This window comes from Choloepus didactylus, chromosome 18 (assembly GCF_015220235.1).
Source record: "Choloepus didactylus isolate mChoDid1 chromosome 18, mChoDid1.pri, whole genome shotgun sequence".
NCBI lineage: Eukaryota > Metazoa > Chordata > Mammalia > Pilosa > Megalonychidae > Choloepus > Choloepus didactylus.
The window spans coordinates 34,111,860-34,135,230 of NC_051324.1; the positions used below are offsets into that span (position 1 = coordinate 34,111,860).

The 23,371-nt window shown below is 38.1% G+C and overlaps 1 protein-coding gene across 6 annotated transcripts in view; it reads left to right on the forward strand.

Annotated features, from left to right (window-relative positions):
- The window catches only part of BCAS3 (BCAS3 microtubule associated cell migration factor), a 799,405-nt gene that overhangs the window by 40,888 nt on the left and 735,146 nt on the right, over nt 1-23,371 (forward strand). For all 6 annotated transcript variants that reach the window (XM_037808130.1, XM_037808128.1, XM_037808132.1 and 3 more), the window contains exon 5: nt 21,510-21,616. In XM_037808130.1, the coding sequence (XP_037664058.1) occupies nt 21,510-21,616 (107 nt within the window). The remainder of the gene's footprint in view (nt 1-21,509; nt 21,617-23,371) is intronic.

Consider the following 23,371-nt stretch of genomic DNA (forward strand, 5'->3'; position numbering starts at 1 on the left):
CACAGTGTAAGCAGTATAGTTATACAATTGTCATCAAGATTGAAGGCTACTGAGTTGCAGTTCAACAGTTTCAAGTATTTCCTTGTAGCTATCCAATACACTACAAACCAAAAAGTGATATGTGTATAATGCATAAGAGTAACCTCCAGAATGACCTCTGGACTCTATTTGCGATCTCTCAGCCACTGAAACTTTATTTTGTTTCTTTTCCCCTTTTTGGTCCAAGAAGGCTTTTCTATACCATGATGCCAGGGCCAAGCTCATCCCTGTGAGTCATGTCCCATGCTGCCAGGGAGATATACACCCCAGGGAGTCATGTCTCATGTAGGGGGGAGGGCAGTGAGTTTACCTGCAGAGTTGGTTTAGAGAGAGAGGCCACATCTGAGCAACGAAAGAGGTTCTCTGGGGGTGACTCTTAGGTACAATTTTAAGTAGGCTTAGCCTTTCCTTTGTATAACAAACTTCATAAGAACAAGCCCCAAGGTTGAGGGCTCAGCCTTCTAAATTGTTAGCTCCCAATGCTTGTGAGAATATCATTAATTCCCCAGATGAGGAAATTTAATATTCCATGTTTTCCCCCAGTCCCTCAAGGAGGCTTTGCAAATAAATTTTTATTCTCTGCCCAAATTACTCTGGGATGTATTGGGGTTTCACACTAACTTGTACAAACCAACCAGATTTCACTCCCTAGTCAACGTTCCGTGTAAGTTTGAATAAACTTTCCTTACAAGTTAAATTATATAGTGTGTTAAAAAAGAATTAGATTTTGCACCTAATAAACATCTCTTCCCATGGTGTCACACAGAAGTTGAAGTTTTAAAAATACCGTCAATATCATCCTTTTCTTTTTAGTCTGATTTACCTTATTTGTAACCAAGTCCATTTCATTCAAATCTCTAATTGAAGTCTGATCTCTTTTTTTCAGACTCCTTAACATTTTCTCTATGGGTAATGCTGACATTCATAGCTACTGGACTCTGGCTTGCAGTCTCAGGTGTCACACAGATACCCAAAGTTCCAGGGACTGATCAGGTTATACACAAAGAATTCAGCATCTCGGCATTTAGAAATAACCATTACAAACCAGGAACAGAGGTAACTGTTGTAAGAGCTTACAATCTAGGAACCTTTACGATAAGACTTCCCTTGATAACCTATGCTCTCAGATTCAATTCTGAGTTTGCACATTATAGTTAGTCCATATTAGTGAGATGTTATGTTTCTCTTTTCATTTCTGGTTTATTTTACTCAACACACTGTCTTCAATGTCCTTTCACCTCAAAACTTTACTCTTTATTGGAGCAGCTCAATATTCCATTGTATGTATACATCACAGTTTGCCATTCCGTTCTTCAGTTGATGTACCCTTAGGCCACCTTCATCCACTGCAAATTGTGAGTACTGACACCATAAATCCCACTGGGCAAATGTCCATTTGTGTCCCTCTTTTCAGTTCTTCCAAGTATATACCCAATAACAGTTGCAGGACCATATGGCAACCCCATGGTTGGCTTCTTGTGGAACCACAACAGTGTGCTCCAGATGGGCTGCACCATTCTGCTTCCCCACCAATAGTAATTAGGTACATCCCTTTCTTCACATCTTCTCCAGCACTTGTATCCCTCTGTTTATTTTTTAGATGGTTTTATTCATACACCATGCATTCCATCCTAAGTAAGCAATCAGTGATTCCCTGTATAATCACATAGTTATGCATTTACCACCAATATTTATATAAGGACATATCCATTTCTTCCACAAAGAAAGAGGAAGAGGTGAAAAAAGTAAAAAGAAAAAACAAAAAGAAAAAAAAAAGACAACTAAAAAGTAACAAAAGAAAAAATAAAATCAAAATACAGTAAAAAATCGGAGAACAAAGCCAACAGCAAGAATCCCATACCCCTCCCTTATATCCCTGTTATAGACATTTAGCTTTGGTGTATTACCTGAGTTACAATTAATGGAAGCATAGTACAATGTTACTTTTAACTATAGACTCTAGTTTGCATTGATTTTGTTTCTTCCCCAATACTACCCCATTTTTAACACCATGCAAAGTAGATATTCATTTGTTCTCCCTCATTTAAAAACATAATCATACACTTAATCACAATCATTGATCACTCTAGGTTTCACTAAATTATACAGTCCCAGTCTTTATCCTCTGTCTTTCCTTCTGGTGTCCTATATGCCTCTAACCTTCCTCTTTCAACCGTACTCATAGTCATCTTTGTTCAGTGTACTTACATTACTGTGGTACTGTCATCCAATTTTGTGCTCTGAACCTTTCTCTCCTGTCTTTTCCTATCTCTCTTTTGTATTTCCTGTAGAGCAGGTATCTTGTTGACAAACTCTCTCTGATTGAGAATATTTTAAACTCTCCCTCTTTTTTAAAAAAAATTTTATTGGGATTGTTCAGATACCATACAATTATCCAAAGATCCAAAGTGTACAATCAGTTGCCCCTGGTATCCTCATACAGCTGTGCATCCATAGCCACACTTAATTTTTGTTCAATTTTTAGAAGCTTTTCATTACTCCAGACAAGAAATAAAGTAAAAGATGAAAAAAGAAAAAAAGAAAAGGAAACTTGAATCCTCCCTTATCCCTAACCAACCCCCCTCAATTGTTGACTCATAGTGTTGGTATAGTACATTTGTTACTGTTTTTGAAAAAATGTTGAAATACTACTAACTGTAGTATATAGTTTGCAATAGGTATATATTTCTTCCCTATATGCGCCTCTATTATTCTAATTGTATTGTCGTACATTTGTTCTGGTTCATGGACGAGGTTTCTAATATTTGTACAGTTAATCATGGACATTGCCCACCATAGGATTCAGTTTTATGCATTCCCATCTTTTGATCTCCAACTTTCCTTTTGGTGACATATATGACTCCAAGCTTCCCCTTTCCACCTCATTCTTGCACCATTCGGCACTGTTAGTTATTTTCACGTCTTGCTACTGACACCTCTGTTCATTTCCAAACATTTAAGTTCATCCTAGTTGAACATTCTGCTCATACTAAGTAACCACTTCCCATTCTTAAGCCTCGTCCTGTATCTTGGTACCTTGTATTTCAGTCTGAGTTTACATATTATAATTAGTTCCTATCAGTGAGACCCTGCAATATTTGTCCTTATGTGTCTGGCTTATTTCACTCAGTATATTGCCCTTGAGATTTTGTCATCAACCCATTTTTTTTTTTTTTTTACTACTTCCTTACATTTATATTTTTGTTTTTTTTATTAGAGAAGTTGTAAGTTTACAGAAAAACCATGCATAAAATACAGAGTTCCCATACACCATCGTATTATTAACACCTTGCATTTGTGTGGTATCCATTTGTCACAATTCATGAAAGAACATTTTTATAATTTTGCTGTTAACTATAGTCCATTTACTTCCTTACATTTAGAAAGTACTCTGTGTTTCTCAAAATGCTTTCACAGACCTTATTTCCTTTCATCCTTAGTTGAGTATTTCTGCTGTGTGTAGAACCTGCACTCTGTGTGCTTGTCTTTCTCATTCTAATAGAAGCACAGAGATATAGGTCAAAGAAACATAATAACACTGGTTCTTCTAAACACATACGCACACCCAAAGCATATTGCTTTTCTTACCGCCTTCATAAAAGACAATGTCCGTAAGAGGTTTTCTGAATTTGGCCTGATAGACAAACCTAAAAGAATTTCTGTTTTAAACATAGTAGACCCTAAAATAATTTCTGCTATCAAATAGCAGATGCATAAATATTTTTTGGTTGAAATAACTTGATATTCTGTATAAATATGAAACCAGAAAGTCTTAATGCATTTACTGACCCATTTCTCATAATTTGATTAGTTTTCTCCTTTACTTGGGGAAAATGTTAGACTCGGTGTTATCAGTTTTAGAAGTGGGAAATAAAGAATATCAGGGACTATAAGAAATCCCAGTAGTTCTCCTAAATATTCAGGTCCTTCAAATGCACAGAATTTTATATTTGAATCATAGGCTTTTTTTTTTAATCTTCATTTTATTGAGATATATTCACATACCACGCAGTCATACAAAACAAATCGCACTTTCGATTGTTCAGAGTACCATTACATAGTTGTACATTCATCACCCAAATCAATCCCTGACACCTTCATTAGCACACACACAAAAATAACAAGAATAATAATTAGAGTGAAAAAGAGCAATTGAAGTAAAAAAGAACACTGGGTACCTTTGTCTGTTTGTTTCCTTCCCCTATTTTTCTACTCATCCATCCATAAACTAGACAAAGTGGAGTGTGGTCCTTATGGCTTTCCCAATCCCATTGTCACCCCTCATAAGCTACATTTTTATACAACTGTCTTCAAGATTCATGGGTTCTGGGTTGTAGTTTGATAGTTTCAGGTATCCACCACCAGCTACCCCAATTCTCCAGAACCTAAAAAGGGTTGTCTAAAGTATGCGTAAGAGTGCCCACCAGAGTGACCTCTCGGCTCCTTTTGGAATCTCTCTGCTACTGAAGCTTATTTCATTTCCTTTCACATCCCCCTTTTGGTCAAGAAGATGTTCTCCGTCCCACGATGCCAGGTCTACATTCCTCCCCGGGAGTCATATTCCACGTTGCCAGGGAGACTCACTCCCCTGGGTGTCTGATCCCACGTAGGGGGGAGGGCAGTGATTTCACCTTTCAAGTTGGCTTAGCTAGAGAGAGAGGGCCACATCTGAGCAACAAAGAGGCATTCGGGAGGAGGCTCTTAGGCACAATTATAGGGAGGCCTAGCCTCTCCTTTGCAGCAACTGTCTTCCCATGGGTAAAACCTATGGTAGAGGGCTCAACCCATCAAACCACCAGTCCCCTATATCTATGGTCATGTTAGCAACCATCGAGGTGGGGTAGGCAAATACCCCTGCATTCTCCAGAGGCTCCTCAAGGGGGCACTACATCTTTTTTTCCTTGTTTTTCTTTTTTTTTTTTTTTTAACTTTCCCTTCTTTTTTTTTTTTTTTTTTTTTCCTGCTGATAGATTTGTAAAAAGTTTATCAATAGTGTAAAATTAGCTATTAATCATTTTCATGGCAAAGATCATGGGTACAGGGAGTGAGCCACTGGGATGGAAAGCACTGGCTTTCAGCCTGGGTTCTGTCATGGAGCTGTGGGCCCTGGGACAGGTGGCCTCTCTAAATTTCAGGTGTCTCACCTGTACAGTGGGGCAAGAGCCCAGTCGCCAGGGTTCTGGTGAAGATCGAATGGGATGATGTGTGTGAGGAATGTGGTGTGTTCCCAGCCTTGGGGACACATGGACGTGTTGGCTTCTGGCTCTCCTGAGGCACTGCAGTGGGTCAGAATGGTGAAGAACTGGGAGGAAAAGCATCTGCCCTTCCTCTCAGCTCAGAGCTTGGTTGTGTTTTGATGGGATCCTCAGTTGTCAGATGATATGCCTCTTCCTCTGGACTTTGAAGACAGGCAGCTAGCATCTGGGGCGCTTCTGTCACATGGAAAGGTACATGGTGACATCTGCTGGTCCTTCTCTCCTGGGTTTCATTGCTTTCAGCTTCTGGCTTCAGCACCTTCCTCTTAGCATCTCTGTGGGCCCTGTTTTAGCTTCTCTGGGGCTTTTCTCTGAATTTCATCTCCTAGCTTCTGTATATGTTTCATCCTCTTTTTTTTTTTTTTTTTTTTTTTTAATCATCATTTTATTGAGATATATTCACATACCACGCAGTCATACAAAACAAATGGTACTTTCGATTGTTTACAGTACCATTACATAGTTGTACATTCATCACCTAAATCAATCCCTGACACCTTCATTAGCACACACACAAAAATAACAAGAATAATAATTAGAGTGAAAAAGAGCAATTGAAGTAAAAAAGAACACTGGGTACCTTTGTCTGTTTGTTTCCTTCCCCTACTTTTCTACACATCCATCCATAAACTAGACAAAGTGGAGTTTGGTCCTTATGGCATTCCCAATCCCACTGTCACCCCTCATAAGCTATATTTTTATACAACTGTCTTCGAGATTCATGGGTTCTGGGTTGTAGTTTAATAGTTTCAGGTATCCACCACCAGCTACCCCAATTCTTTAGAACCTAAAAAAGGTTGTCTAAAGTGTGCGTAAGAGTGCCCACCAGAGTGATCTCTCGGCTCCTTTTGGAATCTCTCTGCCACTGAAGCTTATTTCATTTCCTTTCACATCCCCCTTTTGGTCAAGAAGATGTTCTCCGTCCCACGATGCCGGGTCTACATTCCTCCCCGGGAGTCATATTCCACGTTGCCAGGGAGATTCACTTCCCTGGGTGTCTGATCCCACGTAGTGGGGAGGGCAGTGATTTCACCTTTCAAGTTGGCTTAGCCAGAGAGAGAGGGCCACATCTGAGCAACAAAGAGGCATTCAGGAGGAGACTCTTAGGCACAAATACAGGGAGGCCTAGCCTCTCCTTTGCAGCAACCGTCTTCCCAAGGGTAAAACTTATGGTAGAGGGCTCAACCCATCAAACCACCAGTCCCCTATGTCTGTGGTCATGTTAGCAACCATGGAGGTGGGGTAGGCGAATAGCCCTGCATTCTCCACAGGCTCCTCAAGGGGGCACTACATCATTTTTTTTTCCTTGTTTTTCTTTCTTTCTTTTTTTTTTTTTTAACTTTCCCTTCTTTTTTAAATCAACTGTGTGAAAAAAAAGTTAAAAAGAAAACAAACATACAATAAAAGAACATTTCAAAGAGATCATAACAAGGGAGTAAGAAAAAGACAACTAACCTAAGATAACTGCTTAACTTCCAACATGTTCCTACTTTACCCCAAGAAAGTTACCTAATATAGCAACATTTCTGTGAACTTGTTCCTACTATATCCATCAGAAATTAACAGACCATAGTCATTCCTGGGCATCCCCAGAATGTTAAATAGCTTAGCTGTTCTTCTTGGAGTATTGTTCCCCCTTCCTTAATTGCTCTCTATTGCTAGTTCCCCTACATTCTACATTATAAACCATTTGTTTTACATTTTTCAAAGTTCACATTAGTGGTAGCATATAATATTTCTCTTTTTGTGCTTGGCTTATTTTGCTCAGCATTATGTCTTCAAGGTTCATCCATGTTGTCATATGTTTCACGAGATTGTTCCTTCTTACTGCCGTGTAGTATTCCATCGTGTGTATATACCACATTTTCTTTATCCACTCATCTGTTGAAGGACATTTGGGTTGTTTCCATCTCTTGGCAATTGTGAATAATGCTGCTATGAACATTGGCATGCAGATATCTGTTCGTGTCACTGCTTTCCGACCTTCCGGGTATATACCGAGAAGTGCAATCGCTGGATCGAATGGTAGCTCTATATCTAGTTTTCTAAGGAACTGCCAGACTGACTTCCAGAGTGGCTGAACCATTATACAGTCCCACCAACAATGAATAAGAGTTCCAATTTCTCCACATCCCCTCCAGCATTTGTAGTTTCCTGTTTGTTTAATGGCAGCCATTCTAACCGGTGTTAGATGGTATCTCATTGTGGTCTTAATTTGCATCTCTCTAATAGCTAGTGAAGCTGAACATTTTTTCATGTGTTTCTTGGCCATTTGTATTTCCTCTTCAGAGAACTGTCTTTTCATATCTTTTGCCCATTTTATAATTGGGCTGTCTGTACTATTGTCATTGAGTTGTAGGATTTCTTTATATATGCAAGATATCAGTCTTTTGTCAGATACATGGTTTCCAAAAATTTTTTCCCATTGAGTTGGCTGCCTCTTTACCTTTTTGAGAAATTCCTTTGAGGTGCAGAAACTTCTAAGCTTGAGGAGTTCCCATGTATCTATTTTTTCTTTTGTTGCTTGTGCTTTAGATGTAAAGTCTAGGAAGTGGCCACCTAATACAAAGTCTTGAAGATGTTTTCCTACATTATCTTCTAGGAGTTTTATGGTACTTTCTTTTATATTGAGATCTTTGGTTCATTTTGAGTTAATTTTTGTGTAGGGTGTGAGATAGGGGTCCTCTTTCATTCTTTTGGATATGGATATCCAACTCTCCCAGCCCCATTTGTTGAAAAGATCATTATGACTCAGTTCAGTGACTTTGGGGGCCTTATCAAAGATCAGTCGGCCATAGATCGAGGGTCTATCTCTGAATTCTCAATTCGATTCCATTGATCTATATGTCTATCTTTGTGCCAGTACCATGCTGTTTTGACAACTGTGGCTTTATAATAAGCTTCAAAGTCAGGGAGTGTAAGTCCTCCCACTTCGTTTTTCTTTTTTAGAGTGTCTTTAGCAATTTGAGGCATCTTCTCTTTCCAAATAAATTTGATAACTAGCTTTTCCAAGTCTGCAAAGTAGGTTGTTGGAATTTTGATTGGGATTGCATTGAATCTGTAGATGAGTTTGGGTAGAATTGACATCTTAATGACATTTAGCCTTCCTATCCATGAACATGGAATATTTTTCCATCTTTTAAGGTTCCCTTCTATTTCTTTTAGTAGAGTTATGTGGTTTTCTTTGTATAGGTCTTTTACATCATTGGTTAAGTTTATTCCTAGGTACTTGATTTTTTAGTTGCTATTGAAAATGGTATCTTTTTCTTGAGTGTCTCTTCAGTTTGTTCATTTTTAGCATATAGAAACATTACTGACTTATGTGCATTAATCTTGTATCCCGCTACTTTGCTAAATTTCTTTATTAGCTGTAGTAGCTGTATCATCGATTTCTCAGGGTTTTCTAGATATAAGATCATATCATCTGCAAACAATGACAGTTTTACTTCTTCTTTTCCAATTTGGATGCCTTTTATTTCTTTGTCTTGCCGGATTGCCCTGGCTAGCACTTCCAGCACAATGTTGAATAACAGTGGTGACAGCGGGCATCCTTGTCTTGTTCCTGATCTTAGAGGGAAGGCTTTCAGTCTCTCACCATTGAGTACTATGCTGGCTGTGGGTTTTTCATATATGCTCTTTATCATGTTGAGGAAGTTTCCTTCAATTCCTACCTTTTGAAGTGTTTTTATCAGAAACGGATGTTGGATTTTGTCAAATGCTTTTTCAGCATCTACTGAGATGATCAATTGATTTTTCCCTTTTGACTTGTTAATGTGTTGTAATACATTGATTGATTTTCTTATGTTGAACCATCCTTGCATGCCTGGAATGAACCCCACTTGGTCATGGTGTATGATTTTTTTTAATGTGTCTTTGGATTCGATTTGCAGGTATTTTGTTGAGGATTTTTGCATCTATATTCATTAGGGAGATTGGCCGGTAGTTTTCGTTTTTTGTAGCATCTTTGCCTGGTTTTGGTATTAGATTGATGTTAGCTTCATAAAATGAGTTAGGTAGTGTTCCATTTTCTTCAATGTTTTGAAAGAGTTTGAGTAAGATTGTTGTCAGTTCTTTCTGGAAAGTTTGGTAGAATTCCCCTGTGAAGCCATCTGGCCCTGGGCATTTATTTGTGGGAAGATTTTTGATGACTGATTGGATCTCTTTGCTTGTGATGGGTTGGTTGAGGTCTTCTATTTCTTCTGTGGTCAGTCTAGGTTGTTCATATGTTTCCAGGAAATTGTCCATTTCCTCTACATTATCCAGTTTGTTGCCATACAGTTGTTCCTAGTATCCTCTTATAATTTTTTTAATTTCTTCAGGATCTGCAGTTATGTCACCTTTTTCATTCATTATTTTGTTTATATGGGTCTTCTCTCTTTTTGATTTTGTCAGTCTAGCTAGGGGCTTGTCAATCTTGTTGATCTTCTCAAAGAACCAACTTTTGGTGATATTTATCCTCTCTATTGTTTTTTTGTTCTCTGTGTCATTTATTTCTGCTTTAATCCTTGTTATTTCTTTTCTTGTAGTTGGTTTAGGATTGGTTTGCTGTTCATTTTCTAGCTTCTTCAGTTGATCCATTAGTTCTTTGATTTTGGCTCTTTCTTCCTTTTTAATATATGTGTTTAGTGCTATAAATTTCCCCCTTAGCACTGCTTTTGCTGCATCCCATAGGTTTTGGTATGTTGTGTTCTCATTTTCATTCGTCTCTATATATTTAGCAATTTCTCTTGCTATTTCTTCTTTAACCCACTGATTGTTTAGCAGTGTGTTGTTTAACCTCCAGGTATTTGTGAATTTTCTAAGTCTCTGATGGTTATTGACTTCTAATTGTATTCCATTGTGGTCAGAGAATGTGCTTTGAATAATTTCAATCTTTTTAAATTTACTGTGGCTTGTTTTATGTCCCAGCATATGATCTGTTCTGGAGAAAGTTCCATGAGCACTAGAAAAGTATGTGTATCCTGGTGATTTGGGATGTAATGTCCTGTATATGTCTGTTAAATCTAACTCATTTATCAGATTGTTTAGGTTTTCAATTTCCTTATTGGTCTTCTGTCTGGTTGATCTATCTATAGGAGAGAGTGATGTGTTGAAGTGTCCCAGAATTATTGTGGAAACATCAATTGCTTCCTTTAGTTTTGCCAGTGTTTCTCTCATGTATTTTGTGGCACCTTGATTGGGTGCATAGACATTTACGATTGTTATTTCTTCTTGTTGAATTGCCCCTTTTATTAGTATGTAGTGGCCTTCTTTGTCTCTCAAAACATCCCTGCATTTAAAGTCTATTTTATCTGAGATTAATATTGCTCCACCTGCTTTCTTTTGGCTGTAGCTTGCATGAAATATTTTTTTCCATCCTTTCACTTTCAATTTCTTTGTGTCCCTGTGTCTAAGATGAGTCTCTTGTATGCAACGTATTGATGGTTCATTTTTTTTGATCCATTCTGCGAATCTATATCTTTTAATAGGGGAGTTTAATCCATTTACATTCAACGTTATAACCGTGAAGGCATTTCTTGAATCAGCCATCTTATCCTTTGGTTTATGTTTGTCATATTTTCCCCCTCTCTCTATTAATATCCTTTATTGTACCCATACCGAATCTCTTTAGTACTGAACCTTTCTCCAAGTCTCTCTGTCCTTTCTTTGTTTCTCTGTCTGTAGGGCTCCCTTTAGTATCTCCAGTAGGGCAGGTCCCTTGTTAGCAAATTCTCTCAGCATTTGTTTGTCTGTGAAAAATTTAAGCTCTCCCTCAAATTTGAAGGAGAGCTTTGCTGGATAAAGTATTCTTGGTTGGAAATTTTTCTCACTCAGAATTTTAAATATATCGTGCCACTGCCTTCTCGCCTCCATGGTGGCTGCTGAGTAGTCACTACTTAGTCTTATGCTGTTTCCTTTGTATGTTGTGAATTGCTTTTCTCTTGCTGCTTTCAGAACTTGCTCCTTCTCTTCTGTGTTTGACAGTGTGATCAGAATATGTCTCGGAGTGGGTTTATTTGGATTTATTCTATTTGGAGTTTGCTGCGCATTTATGATTTGTGTATTTATGTTGTTTAGAAGATTTGGGAAGTTTTCCCCAACAATTTCTTTGAATACTCTTCCTAGACCTTTACCCTTTTCTTCCCCTTCTGGAACACCAATGAATCTTATATTAGGACATTTGATATTACCTATCATATCCCTGAGGTCCGTTTCGATTTTTTCAAGTTTTTTCCCCATTCTTTCTTTTATGCTTTCATTTTCCATTCTGTCATCTTCCAGGTCACTGATTCGTTGTTCAACTTCCTCTAGTCTTGTACTATGAGTGTCCAGAATCTTTTTAATTTGGTCAGCAGTTTCTTTAATTTCCATAAGCTCATCTATTTTTTTATTTAGTCTTGCAATGTCTTCTTTATGCTCTCTAGGGTCTTCTTGATATCCTTTGTAGTCTTTTTTTTTTTTTGTTTAATCTTCATTTTATTGAGATATATTCACATACCACGCAGTCATACAAAACAAATCTTACTTTCGATTGTTTACAGTACCATTACATAGTGGTACATTCATCACCCAAATCAATCCCTGACACCTTCATTAGCACACACACAAAAATAACAAGAATAATAATTAGAGTGAAAAAGAGCAATTGAAGTAAAAAAGAACACTGGGTACCTTTGTCTGTTTGTTTCCTTCCCCTATTTTTCTACTCATCCATCCATAAACTAGACAAAGTGGAGTGTTGTCCTTATGGCTTTCCCAATCCCATTGTCACCCCTCATAAGCTACATTTTTATACAACTGTCTTCAAGATTCATGGGTTCTGGGTTGTAGTTTGATAGTTTCAGGTATCCACCACCAGCTACCCCAATTCTTTAGAACCTAAAAAGGGTTGTCTAAAGTGTGCATAAGATTGCCCACCAGAGTGACCTCTCGGCTCCTTTTGGAATCTCTCTGCCACTGAAGCTTATTTCATTTCCTTTCACCATCCCCCTTTTGGTCAAGAAGATGTTCTCCGTCCCACGATGCCAGGTCTACATTCCTCCCCGGGAGTCATATTCCACGTTGCCAGGGAGATTCACTCCCCTGGGTGTCTGATCCCACGTAGGGGGGAGGGCAGTGATTTCACCTTTCAAGTTGGCTTAGCTAGAGAGACAGGGCCACATGTGAGCAACAAAGAGGCATTCGGGAGGAGGCTCTTAGGCACAGCCATAGGGAGGCCTAGCCTCTCCTTTGCAGCAACCGTCTTCCCAAGGGTAAAACCTGTGGTAGAGGGCTCAACCCATCAAACCACCAGTCCCCTATGTCTGTGGTCATGTTAGCAACCATGGAGGTGGGGTAGGTGAATACCCCTGCATTCTCCACAGGCTCCTCAAGGGGGCACTGCATCTTTTTTTTTTTCCTTGTTTTTCTTTTTTAACTTTCCCTTCTTTTTTTTTTTTAAATTCAGTTTTATTGAAATATATTCACAAACCATACAGTCATCCATGGTATACAATCAACTGTTTACAGTATGATCATATAGTTATGCGTTCATCACCACAATCTATTTCTGAACATTTTCCTTACATCAGAAAGAATCAGAATAAGAATAAAAAATAAAAGTGAAAAGAGAATACCCAAACCATCCTCCCATCCCACCCTATTTGTCATTTAGTTTTTACTCCCATTTTTCTACTGATTTTTTTTCCAATTTTTTAACTTTGTTGATCAAAAAATTATAAACAAACAGCCAAACAACAACCAAAAAAACCCCACAACATTTCAAACAAAGCAATGGATTAAGGAAAACAAATAACCTAAAATACCTACTTTGCTTCCATTATGTTCCTACCATACCCCAAGAAAATTAATAAACCATGTCCAAACAGAGGAGTAAGAAAAACAAATAATCTAAAATAACTACATTGCTTCCAACATGTTCCTACCATACCCCAAGAAAATTAACAACCCCTAAGAAATCAAAGGAATAAGAGAAAAAAAAAACCTAAAATAACTCTTGTTTCCAACATGATCTTACTATATCCAAGAAAGTTTACAAACCATAATCATTCCTGAGCATTCCCATAACATTGAGATTACCCTCCATAGTTTATCTGTTCTTATTAGATTATCATTCCCCCTCCACTAATTGGTATCTCTAGGTCCCCTACATTCTACAGTATAAAACATTGTACATTTTTCACAGAATTCACATTAGTGGTAACATACAATATCTCTCTTTTTGTGCCTGGCTTATTTTGCTCAGCATTATGTCTTTTTTTTTTTTTTTTTTAAATCTTCATTTTATTGAGATATATTCATATACCACGCAGTCATACAAAACAAATCGTACTTTCGATTGTTCACAGTACCATTACATAGCTGTACATTCATCACCCAAATCAATCCCTGACACCTTCATTAGCACACACACAAGAATAACAAGAATAATAATTAGAGTGAAAAAGAGCAATTGAAGTAAAAAAGAACACTGGGTACCTTTGTCTGTTTGTTTCCTTCCCTTATTTTTCTACTCATCCATCCATAAACTAGACAAAGTGGAGTGTGGTCCTTATGGCTTTCCCAATCCCCTTATCACCCCTCATAAGCTACATTTTTATACAACTGTCTTCGAGATTCATGGGTTCTGGGTTGTAGTTTGATAGTTTCAGGTATCCACCACCAGCTACCCCAATTCTTTAGAACCCAAAAAGGGTTGTCTAAATTGTGCATAAGAGTGCCCACCAGAGTGGCCTCTCGGCTCCTTTTGGAATCTCTCTGCCACTGAAGCTTATTTCATTTCCTTTCACATCCCCCTTTTGGTCAAGAAGATATTCTCCGTCCCACGATGCCAGGTCTACATTCCTCCCCGGGAGTCATATTCCACGTTGCCAGGGAGATTCACTCCCCTGGGTGTCTGATCCCACGTAGGGGGGAGGGCAGTGATTTCACCTTTCAAGTTGGCTTAGCTAGAGAGACAGGGCCACATCTGAGCAACAAAGAGGCATTCGGGAGGAGGCTCTTAGGCACAGCCATAGGGAGGCATAGCCTCTCCTTTGCAGCACCTGTCTTCCCAAGGGTAAAACCTGTGGTAGAGGGCTCAACCCATCAAACCACCAGTCCCCTATGTCTGTGGTCATGTTAGCAACCATGGAGGTGGGGTAGGCGAATACCCCTGCATTCTCCACAGGCTCCTCAAGGGGGCACTACATTTTTTTTTCCTTTTTTTTTTTTTTTTTTTTTTTTAACCTTTTTTTCCTTTTTAAATCAACTGTATGGAAAAAAAAATTAAAAAAAAAAACAAAAAACATACAATAAAAGAACATTTCAAAGAGACCATAACAAGGGAGTAAGAAAAAGACAACTAACCTAAGATAACTGCTTTACTTCCAACCTGTTCCTGCTTTACCCCAAGAAAGTTACATAATATAGCAACATTTCTGTGAACTTGTTCCTACTATATCCATCAGAAATTAACAGACCATAGTCATTCCTGGGCATCCCCAGAACGTTAAATAGCATATCTGTTCTTCTTGGATTACTGTTCCCCCTTCCTTAATTGCTCTCTATTGCTAGTTCCCCTACATTCTACATTATAAACCATTTGTTTTACATTTTTCAAAGTTCACATTAGTGGTAGCATATAATATTTCTCTTTTTGTGCCTGGCTTATTTCGCTCAGCATTATGTCTTCAAGGTTCATCCATGTTGTCATATGTTTCACCAGATCGTTCCTTCTTACTGCCGTATAGTATTCCATCGTGTGTATATACCACATTTTCTTTATCCACTCATCTGTTGAAGGACATTTGGGTTGTTTCCATCTCTTGGCAATTGTGAATAATGCTGCCATGAACATTGGCGTGCAGATATCTGTTCGTGTCACTGCTTTCCGATCTTCCGGGTATATACCGAGAAGTGCGATCACTGGATCGAATGGTAACTCTATATCTAGTTTTCTAAGGAACTGCCAGACTGACTTCCAGAGTGGTGAACCATTATACAGTCCCACCAACAATGAATAAGAGTTCCAATTTCTCCACATCCCCTCCAGCATTTGTAGTTTCCTGTTTGTTTAATGGCAGCCATTCTAACCGGTGTTAGATGGTATCTCATTGTGGTCTTAATTTGCATCTCTCTAATAGCTAGTGAAGCTGAACATTTTTTCATGTGTTTCTTGGCCATTTGTATTTCCTCTTCAGAGAACTGTCTTTTCATATCTTTTGCCCATTTTATAATTGGGCTGTCTGTACTATTGTCATTGAGTTGTAGGATTTCTTTATATATGCAAGATATCAGTCTTTTGTCAGATACATGGTTTCCAAAAATTTTTTCCCATTGAGTTGGCTGCCTCTTTACCTTTTTGAGAAATTCCTTTGAGGTGCAGAAACTTCTAAGCTTGAGGAGTTCTCATTTATCTATTTTTTCTTTTGTTGCTTGTGCTTTGGGTGTAAAGTCTAGGAAGTGGCCGCCTAATACAAGGTCTTGAAGATGTTTTCCTACATTATCTTCTAGGAGTTTTATGGTACTTTCTTTTATTTTGAGATCTTTCATCCATTTTGAGTTAATTTTTGTGTAGGGTGTGAGGTAGGGGTCCTCTTTCATTCTTTTGGATATGGATATCCAACTCTCCCAGCCCCATTTGTTGAATAGACCATTATGACTCAGTTCAGTGACTTTGGGGGCCTTATCAAAGATCAGTCGGCCATAGATCTGAGGGTATATCTCTGAATTCTCAATTTGATTCCATTGATGTATATGTCTATCTTTGTGCCAGTACCATGCTGTTTTGACAACTGTGGCTTTATAATAAGCTTCAAAGTCAGGGAGTGTAAGTCCTCCCACTTCGTTTTTCTTTTTCAGAGTGTCTTTAGCAATTCGAGGCATCTTCCCTTTCCAAATAAATTTGATAACTAGCTTTTCCAAGTCTGCAAAGTAGGTTGTTGGAATTTTGATTGGGATTGCATTGAATCTGTAGATGAGTTTGTGTAGAATTGACATCTTAATGACATTTAGCCTTCCTATCCATGAACATGGAATATTTTTCCATCTTTTAAGGTCCCCTTCTATTTCTTTTAGTAGAGTTATGTAGTTTTCTTTGTTTAGGTCTTTTACATCTTTGGTTAAGTTTATTCCTAGGTACTTGATTTTTTTGGTTGCTATTGAAAATGGTATCGTTTTCTTGAGTGTCTCTTCAGTTTGTTCGTTTCTAGCATATAGAAACATTACTGACTTATGTGCATTAATCTTGTATCCCGCTACTTTGCTAAATTTGTTTATTAGCTCTAGTAGCTGTATCGTCGATTTCTCAGGGTTTTCCAGATATAAGATCATATCATCTGCAAACAATGCTAGTTTTACTTCCTCTTTTCCAATTTGGATGCCTTTTATTTCTTTGTCTTGCCGGATTGCCCTGGCTAGCACTTCCAGCACAATGTTGAATAACAGTGGTGACAGCGGGCATCCTTGTCTTGTTCCTGATCTTAGAGGGAAGGCTTTCAGTCTCTCACCATTGAGTACTATGCTGGCTGTGGGTTTTTCATATATGCTCTTTATCATGTTGAGGAAGTTTCCTTCAATTCCTACCTTTTGAAGTGTTTTTATCAGAAATGGATGTTGGATTTTGTCAGATGCTTTTTCAGCATCTATTGAGATGATCAATTGATTTTTCCCTTTTGACTTGTTAATGTGTTGTAATACATTGATTGATTTTCTTATGTTGAACCATCCTTGCATGCCTGGAATGAACCCCACTTGGTCATGGTGTATGATTTTTTTAATGTGTCTTTGGATTCGATTTGCAGGTATTTTGTTGAGGATTTTTGCATCTATATTCATTAGGGAGATTGGCCGGTAGTTTTCGTTTTTTGTAGCATCTTTGCCTGGTTTTGGTATTAGATTGATGTTAGCTTCATAAAATGAGTTAGGTAGTGTTCCATTTTCTTCAATGTTTTGAAAGAGTTTGAGTAAGATTGTTGTCAGTTCTTTCTGGAAAGTTTGGTAGAATTCCCCTGTGAAGCCATCTGGCCCTGGGCATTTATTTGTGGGAAGAATTTTGATGACTGATTGGATCTCTTTGCTTGTGATGGGTTGGTTGAGGTCTTCTATTTCTTCTGTGGTCAGTCTAGGTTGTTCATATGTTTCCAGGAAATTGTCCATTTCCTCTACATTATCCAGTTTGTTGCCATACAGTTGTTCCTAGTATCCTCTTATAATTTTTTTAATTTCTTCAGGATCTGCAGTTATGTCACCTTTTTCATTCATTATTTTGTTTATATGGGTCTTCTCTTTGATTTTGTCAGTGTAGCTAGGGGCTTGTCAATCTTGTTGATGTTCTCGAAGAACCAACTTCTGGTGATATTTATCCTCTCTATTGTTTTTTTGTTCTCTATGTCATTTATTTCTGCTTTAATCCTTGTTATTTCTTTTCTTGTACTTGGTTTAGGATTGGTTTGCTGTTCATTTTCTAGCTTCTTCAGTTGATCCATTAGTTCTTTGATTTTGGCTCTTTCTTCCTTTTTAATATATGCATTTAGTGCTATAAATTTCCCCCTCAGCACTGCTTTTGCTGCATCCCGTAGGTTTTGGTATGTTGTGTTCTCATTTTCATTCATCTCTATATATTTAGCAATTTCTCTTGCTATTTCTTCTTTAACCCACTGATTGTTTAGGAGTGTGTTATTTAACCTCCAGGTATTTGTGAATTTTCTAAGTCTCTGATGGTTATTGACTTCTAATTGTATTCCATTGTGGTCAGAGAATGTGCTTTGAATAATTTCAATCTTTTTAAATTTACTGTGGCTTGTTTTATGTCCCAGCATATGATCTATTCTGGAGAAAGTTCCGTGAGCACTAGAAAAGTATGTGTATCCTGGTGATTTGGGATGTAATGTCCTGTATATGTCTGTTAAATCTAATTCATTTATCAGATTGTTTAGGTTTTCAGTTTCCTTATTGGTCTTCTGTCTGGTTGATCTATCTATAGGAGAGAGTGATGTGTTGAAGTGTCCCACAATTATTGTGGAAACATCAATTGCTTCCTTTAGTTTTGCCAGTGTTTCTGTCATGTATTTTGTGGCACCTTGATTGGGTGCATAGACATTTGCGATTGTTATTTCTTCCTGTTGAATTACCCCTTTTATTAGTATGTAGTGGCCTTTGTCTCTCAAAACATCCCTGCATTTAAAGTCTATTTTATCTGAGATTAATATTGCTACACCTGCTTTCTTTTGGCTGTAGCTTGCATGAAATATTTTTTTCTATCCTTTTACTTTCTATTTCTTTGCATCCCTGTGTCTAATATGAATCTCTTGTATGCAACATATTGATGGTTCATTTTTTTTTTATCCATTCTGCGAATTTATATCTTTTAATTGGGGAGTTTAATCCATTTACATTCAACGTTATAACCGTGAAAGCATTTCTTGAATCAGCCATCTTATCCTTTGGTTTATGTTTGTCATATATATTTTTCCCCTCTCTCTATTAATATCCTTTATTGTATCCATACCGAATCTCTTTAGGACTGAACCTTTCTCCAAGTCTCTCTGTCCTTTCTTTGTTTCTCTGTTTGTAGGGCTCCCTTCAGTATCTCCAGTAGGGCAGGTCTCTTGTTAGCAAATTCTCTCAGTATTTGTTTGTCTGTGAAAAATGTAAGCTCTCCCTCAAATTTGAAGGAGAGCTTTGCTGGATAAAGTATTCTTGGTTGGAAATTTTTCTCACTCAGAATTTTAAATATATCGTGCCACTGCCTTCTTGCCTCCATGGTGGCTGCTGAGTAGTCACTACTTAGTCTTATGCTGTTTCCTTTGTATGTTGTGAATTGCTTTTCTCTTGCTGCTTGCAGAACTTGCTCCTTCTCTTCCGTGTTTGACAGTGTGATCAGAATATGTCTCGGAGTGGGTTTATTTGGATTTATTCTATTTGGAGTTCGCTGAGCATTTATGATTTGTGTATTTATGTTGTTTAGAAGATTTGGGAAGTTTTCCCCAACAATTTCTTTGAATACTCTTCCTAGACCTTTACCCTTTTCTTCCCCTTCTGCAACACCAATGAGTCTTATATTAGGACGTTTGATATTACCTATCATATCCCTGAGGTCCGTTTCGATTTTTTCAAATTTTTTCCCCATTCTTTCTTTTATGCTTTCATTTTCCATTCTGTCATCTTCCAGGTCACTGATTCATTGTTCAACTTCCTCTAGTCTTGTACTATGAGTGTCCAGAATCTTTTTAATTTGGTCAACAGTTTCTTTAATTTCCATAAGCTCATCTGTTTTTTTATTTAGTCTTGCAATGTCTTCTTTATGCTCTTCTAGGGTCTTCTTGATATCCTTTGTATTCCGTACTATGGTCTCATTGTTCATCCTTAGTTCTTTGAGTAGCTGCTCTAGGTGCTGTGTCTCTTCTGATCTTTTGATTTGGGTGCTTGGGCTTGGGTTATCCATATCGTCTGGTTTTTTCATATGCTTTATAATTTTCTGTTGTTTTTGGCCTCTTGGCATTTGCTGAACTTGATAGGGTTCTTTTAGAATGTGTAGACCAATTGAAGTCCTTATCTCTAATTTATCAGATCTACAGCTTCGTGAAGTACACTTTCTCTAACTAACCAGCAGGTGGCGTCCACGAGCCACCTGTTCTCCACAAGCCAGTTCTCCCTTGCTTTGCCTTTGTGGTGAGTGGGGGAGTGAGTCTTGTGGGGTCCAATTGGTGTACCGAGCTTGCGTGTGTAGTTGGTGTTGCCTGCCCTGTATATGGGGCATGTTACTGGGCAGTCAGAGAATGGGGGTGGCTCTAACAATCAAATCTCCCTGGTGATCCTGGAGTTTTAAAGCTGCTGCAATAGTCTAATCCTTTAGTTCAGTCCTGCCACAGTTTGTCTCTGCCACTGACCCACAAGTCCTTGGTATTGGTGTATGGCTCCTGAGAGTTTTGAGTGTGTCCCTCTTCCAGGTTGTGCACCCCCTGGTCCTCTGTTGAGGGATGACTGTGCTATGTCACAGGTGAGTGCCATCCCCCCAGGGCGGTTCTGGGTTGCTGGGCTGTGTAGGGAGGCTCCCAGTCTGCTGAAATGATGGCTGAATGGGGCTTCGTTAATTCACACTGGTCCACCTTCCCAACTCTGGGACAATCAGCTGAGGTTGCAGGGAAGGCTAATGTCCACGCCCAGTTTTGTGGAGTGTGCCTGTTATTTGAAGCACTGCTGTCACACTGGGTTGTGTGGGGCAGCTCTGGGCTATGGGGCTGGCGATGGGCAGGAGTGTTTCCTGTCCATCAGGATGATGGGTGTGAGCAGACTCCCCCCTTTTCTTGGGAAGTTGTGGTGTTTAGTGAAATTTCTCAGCCACTGGATTATTGCCTTTTGTCTCAGAGCTCTCTTAGTTCTGCTCTTGTCTTGACCTGCCGAAATTGCAAGTCTTTGAAGCTTTCTGTATTGGGCTTCTTAGAGTAATTGTTTTAGAAAAAGAAAGAAGGATTAAAAAAAAAAAAAAAAGGGCCCTCCTCACAGATCTAATGGGTTATTGAAATGCTAAGAGACAAAGCAATTAGGGCCATTAAGGAAAGGTCCACAGGGCAGAGAGATCAGCTTTTCTTTGGGATTTGCATATGAGCCTGAGGGCCTGAGCTCTGCCCTTCCCCTTTCTATGTTCACCAGAACTCCAAAAGTCCTCCGCTTTTATTTTGGAGTTTTTCGTGCTGTTTTTTTCTATGTCTGTCTCCTCTTTGCTGGGCTGGCTTCTGTCAGATTCTCTGGTGTCTGGTCTCAGTGTATCTATGGTTGGAGTTTGGATCAGTAGAATGAGTTTCCGATAAGGGCTGCCACTGCAGTTCTCCCTTCTCCTTCCCGGAGCTGACAGCCCCTCCTCCCACGGGACTGAGCCTGGCAGGGAGGGGCGCGGTTCCCCTGGCCGCAAAAATTTACAGATTTCGCTGATCTCAGCAGTTCCACATTTTCATGAGTGTTGTATGAAGTATGCCCAAAGTCAGATTGCTCTGTGATGTCCAGTCCACGCAGTTCCTGGCTTTCTACCTACTTTCCTGGAGGAGTAACTAAAACATACAGCTCACCAGTCCGCCATCTTGCCCCGCCCCCCTCCTACATTTACTTTTAAATGATGTTTTCTGATTACTTCTACTCTTGGTTTTTACTGATAATTTAAATATTTGTTACTCTAATGGTATTAAAAGAAAGGCAGTTTGTGTCCCAATTGACACTTTACCTTTTAATTTGTTTCTCTGTTTTTTAATTCCAATGCAGATACATCAAGAAATCTGGAATTTCATGAAATACATAGCACTGGGAATGAGCCACCTTTGCTGGTTATGATTGGCTACAGTGATGGAATACAGATCTGGAGCATCCCTGTAAGTAGGATGGTGGTTGCAGCTTTAAAATATAATACTTTCTAGCATGTCAGCATAGGTAAAATCTGGTGATATATATTTTTTAAGGTCTTATCCTTTGTTTCCCAGGCAGTTGGTAAGGGCCTGCTATGTGTGCAAAAGGATACATACCAGGTAGTAGAAATGAGGAGCAAGTTGCAAATCAGAGATCTTCGAAATGACTTGTAAAGTGGACCAGGAATTGTGTTAATCGCTTTACATGCAAGATCTTGTTTTTTCTAGATGGTAACCCTATTAATTATAATAATAATAATAAGTAAGAATTATTAGTATAATTTCCCCCATTTTACAGTAGAGAAAACCAAGACTTAGGGAAATTTTTTTTGTTTTGTTTTTATAAAATTAGCAGTCATTTAAAAATATAAATTTTTTGAATTTGAGTTAATAAATTCACACAGTGCAAAATTTAAGAGGTACAAAGTAAAAGCAACTACTGGGTGCTCTTTTTAAATCTCATTTTATTTTTATCTTGTCTTTTTTTCTTTGCTTTTATATCCTTTTTTTACTTAAGTATTTTTATGTTAATATTTTTATCACCTCTTGTCCTCCGTTTTCTTTATCTGGAGACGACTTAAGATTTCTAGTTTCTTATATATTTTACAGATACATTGTATGGAAATAAAAACATATATTTCTCCTACTCTGTCTATCCCCAGCAAATGGGGAGCATACTACGCAAATTGATCTGTACTTCAAGTCATGTCAGTATTCAGAGAATTTCCTATTGATTTTTTTCTCCAGCACTTATGTCCCTCTGTTTATTTTTTAAAGTTTTATTCACACACCATACATTCATTCCTAGGTAAACAATCAGTGATTCCTGGTGTACCTCACTCATTCTTTTTTTTTTTTTAAAGCATTTTTTTTTCATTGTGGTAACATATCTACAACACAAAATTTCACCTTTCAATCACTTTCATGTATAAAATGCAGTGATATTAATAATATACACAATATTGTGCTGCCATCACCACCATCTGTTAACAAAACTTTCTCTTTGCCCCTAACAGAAACTTTGTAGGATGGGTGGGGAATGAGGAGATATTGCTTAACAGGTACAGAGTTTCTCTTAAAACCAGTTTTACTGAGATAAGTTCACATATCATACAACCCATCTAAAATGTACCTACATTGTCTTCTAGTATATTCAGAGTTGTACATTTATCACCACAATCAATTCTAGAACATTTTTACCCGCAAGAGGGTTCACTATGTGCTACGGTCCATATTTCATCTTCTGGCTTTCCTTTTAGTGATATACATGACCCTAAATTTCCCTTTAAACCACAGTTGCACCCACATATCATCGCTGTTTGTTACGTTCACTATAATCTGCTCCCATGACCTCCATCCATTTCCAAACATTTGTAATCGACTTTATTACATATCCTGCACAAATTAAAGCATCAACTCCTCATTCTCTGGCCTCATTCTATCTTCTGGTGACCTATGTTCTAGATGTTAACACCGTGAGTATGTTAGTTATATAGTTAAATTTAGTTCATGTTAGTGAGGTCATACAATATTTGTCCTTTTGTGTCTGACTTATTTTACTCAACATAATGTCCTAAAGTTCATCCATGTAGTCACATGCATCATGACTTCATTTCTTCTTGTAGATGCACAATATTCCATTGTATGTATATACCACATTTTGGCTTTATAAAAGGGGTTTTATTTGGTTACACAGTTACAGTCTTAAGGTCATAAAGTAAA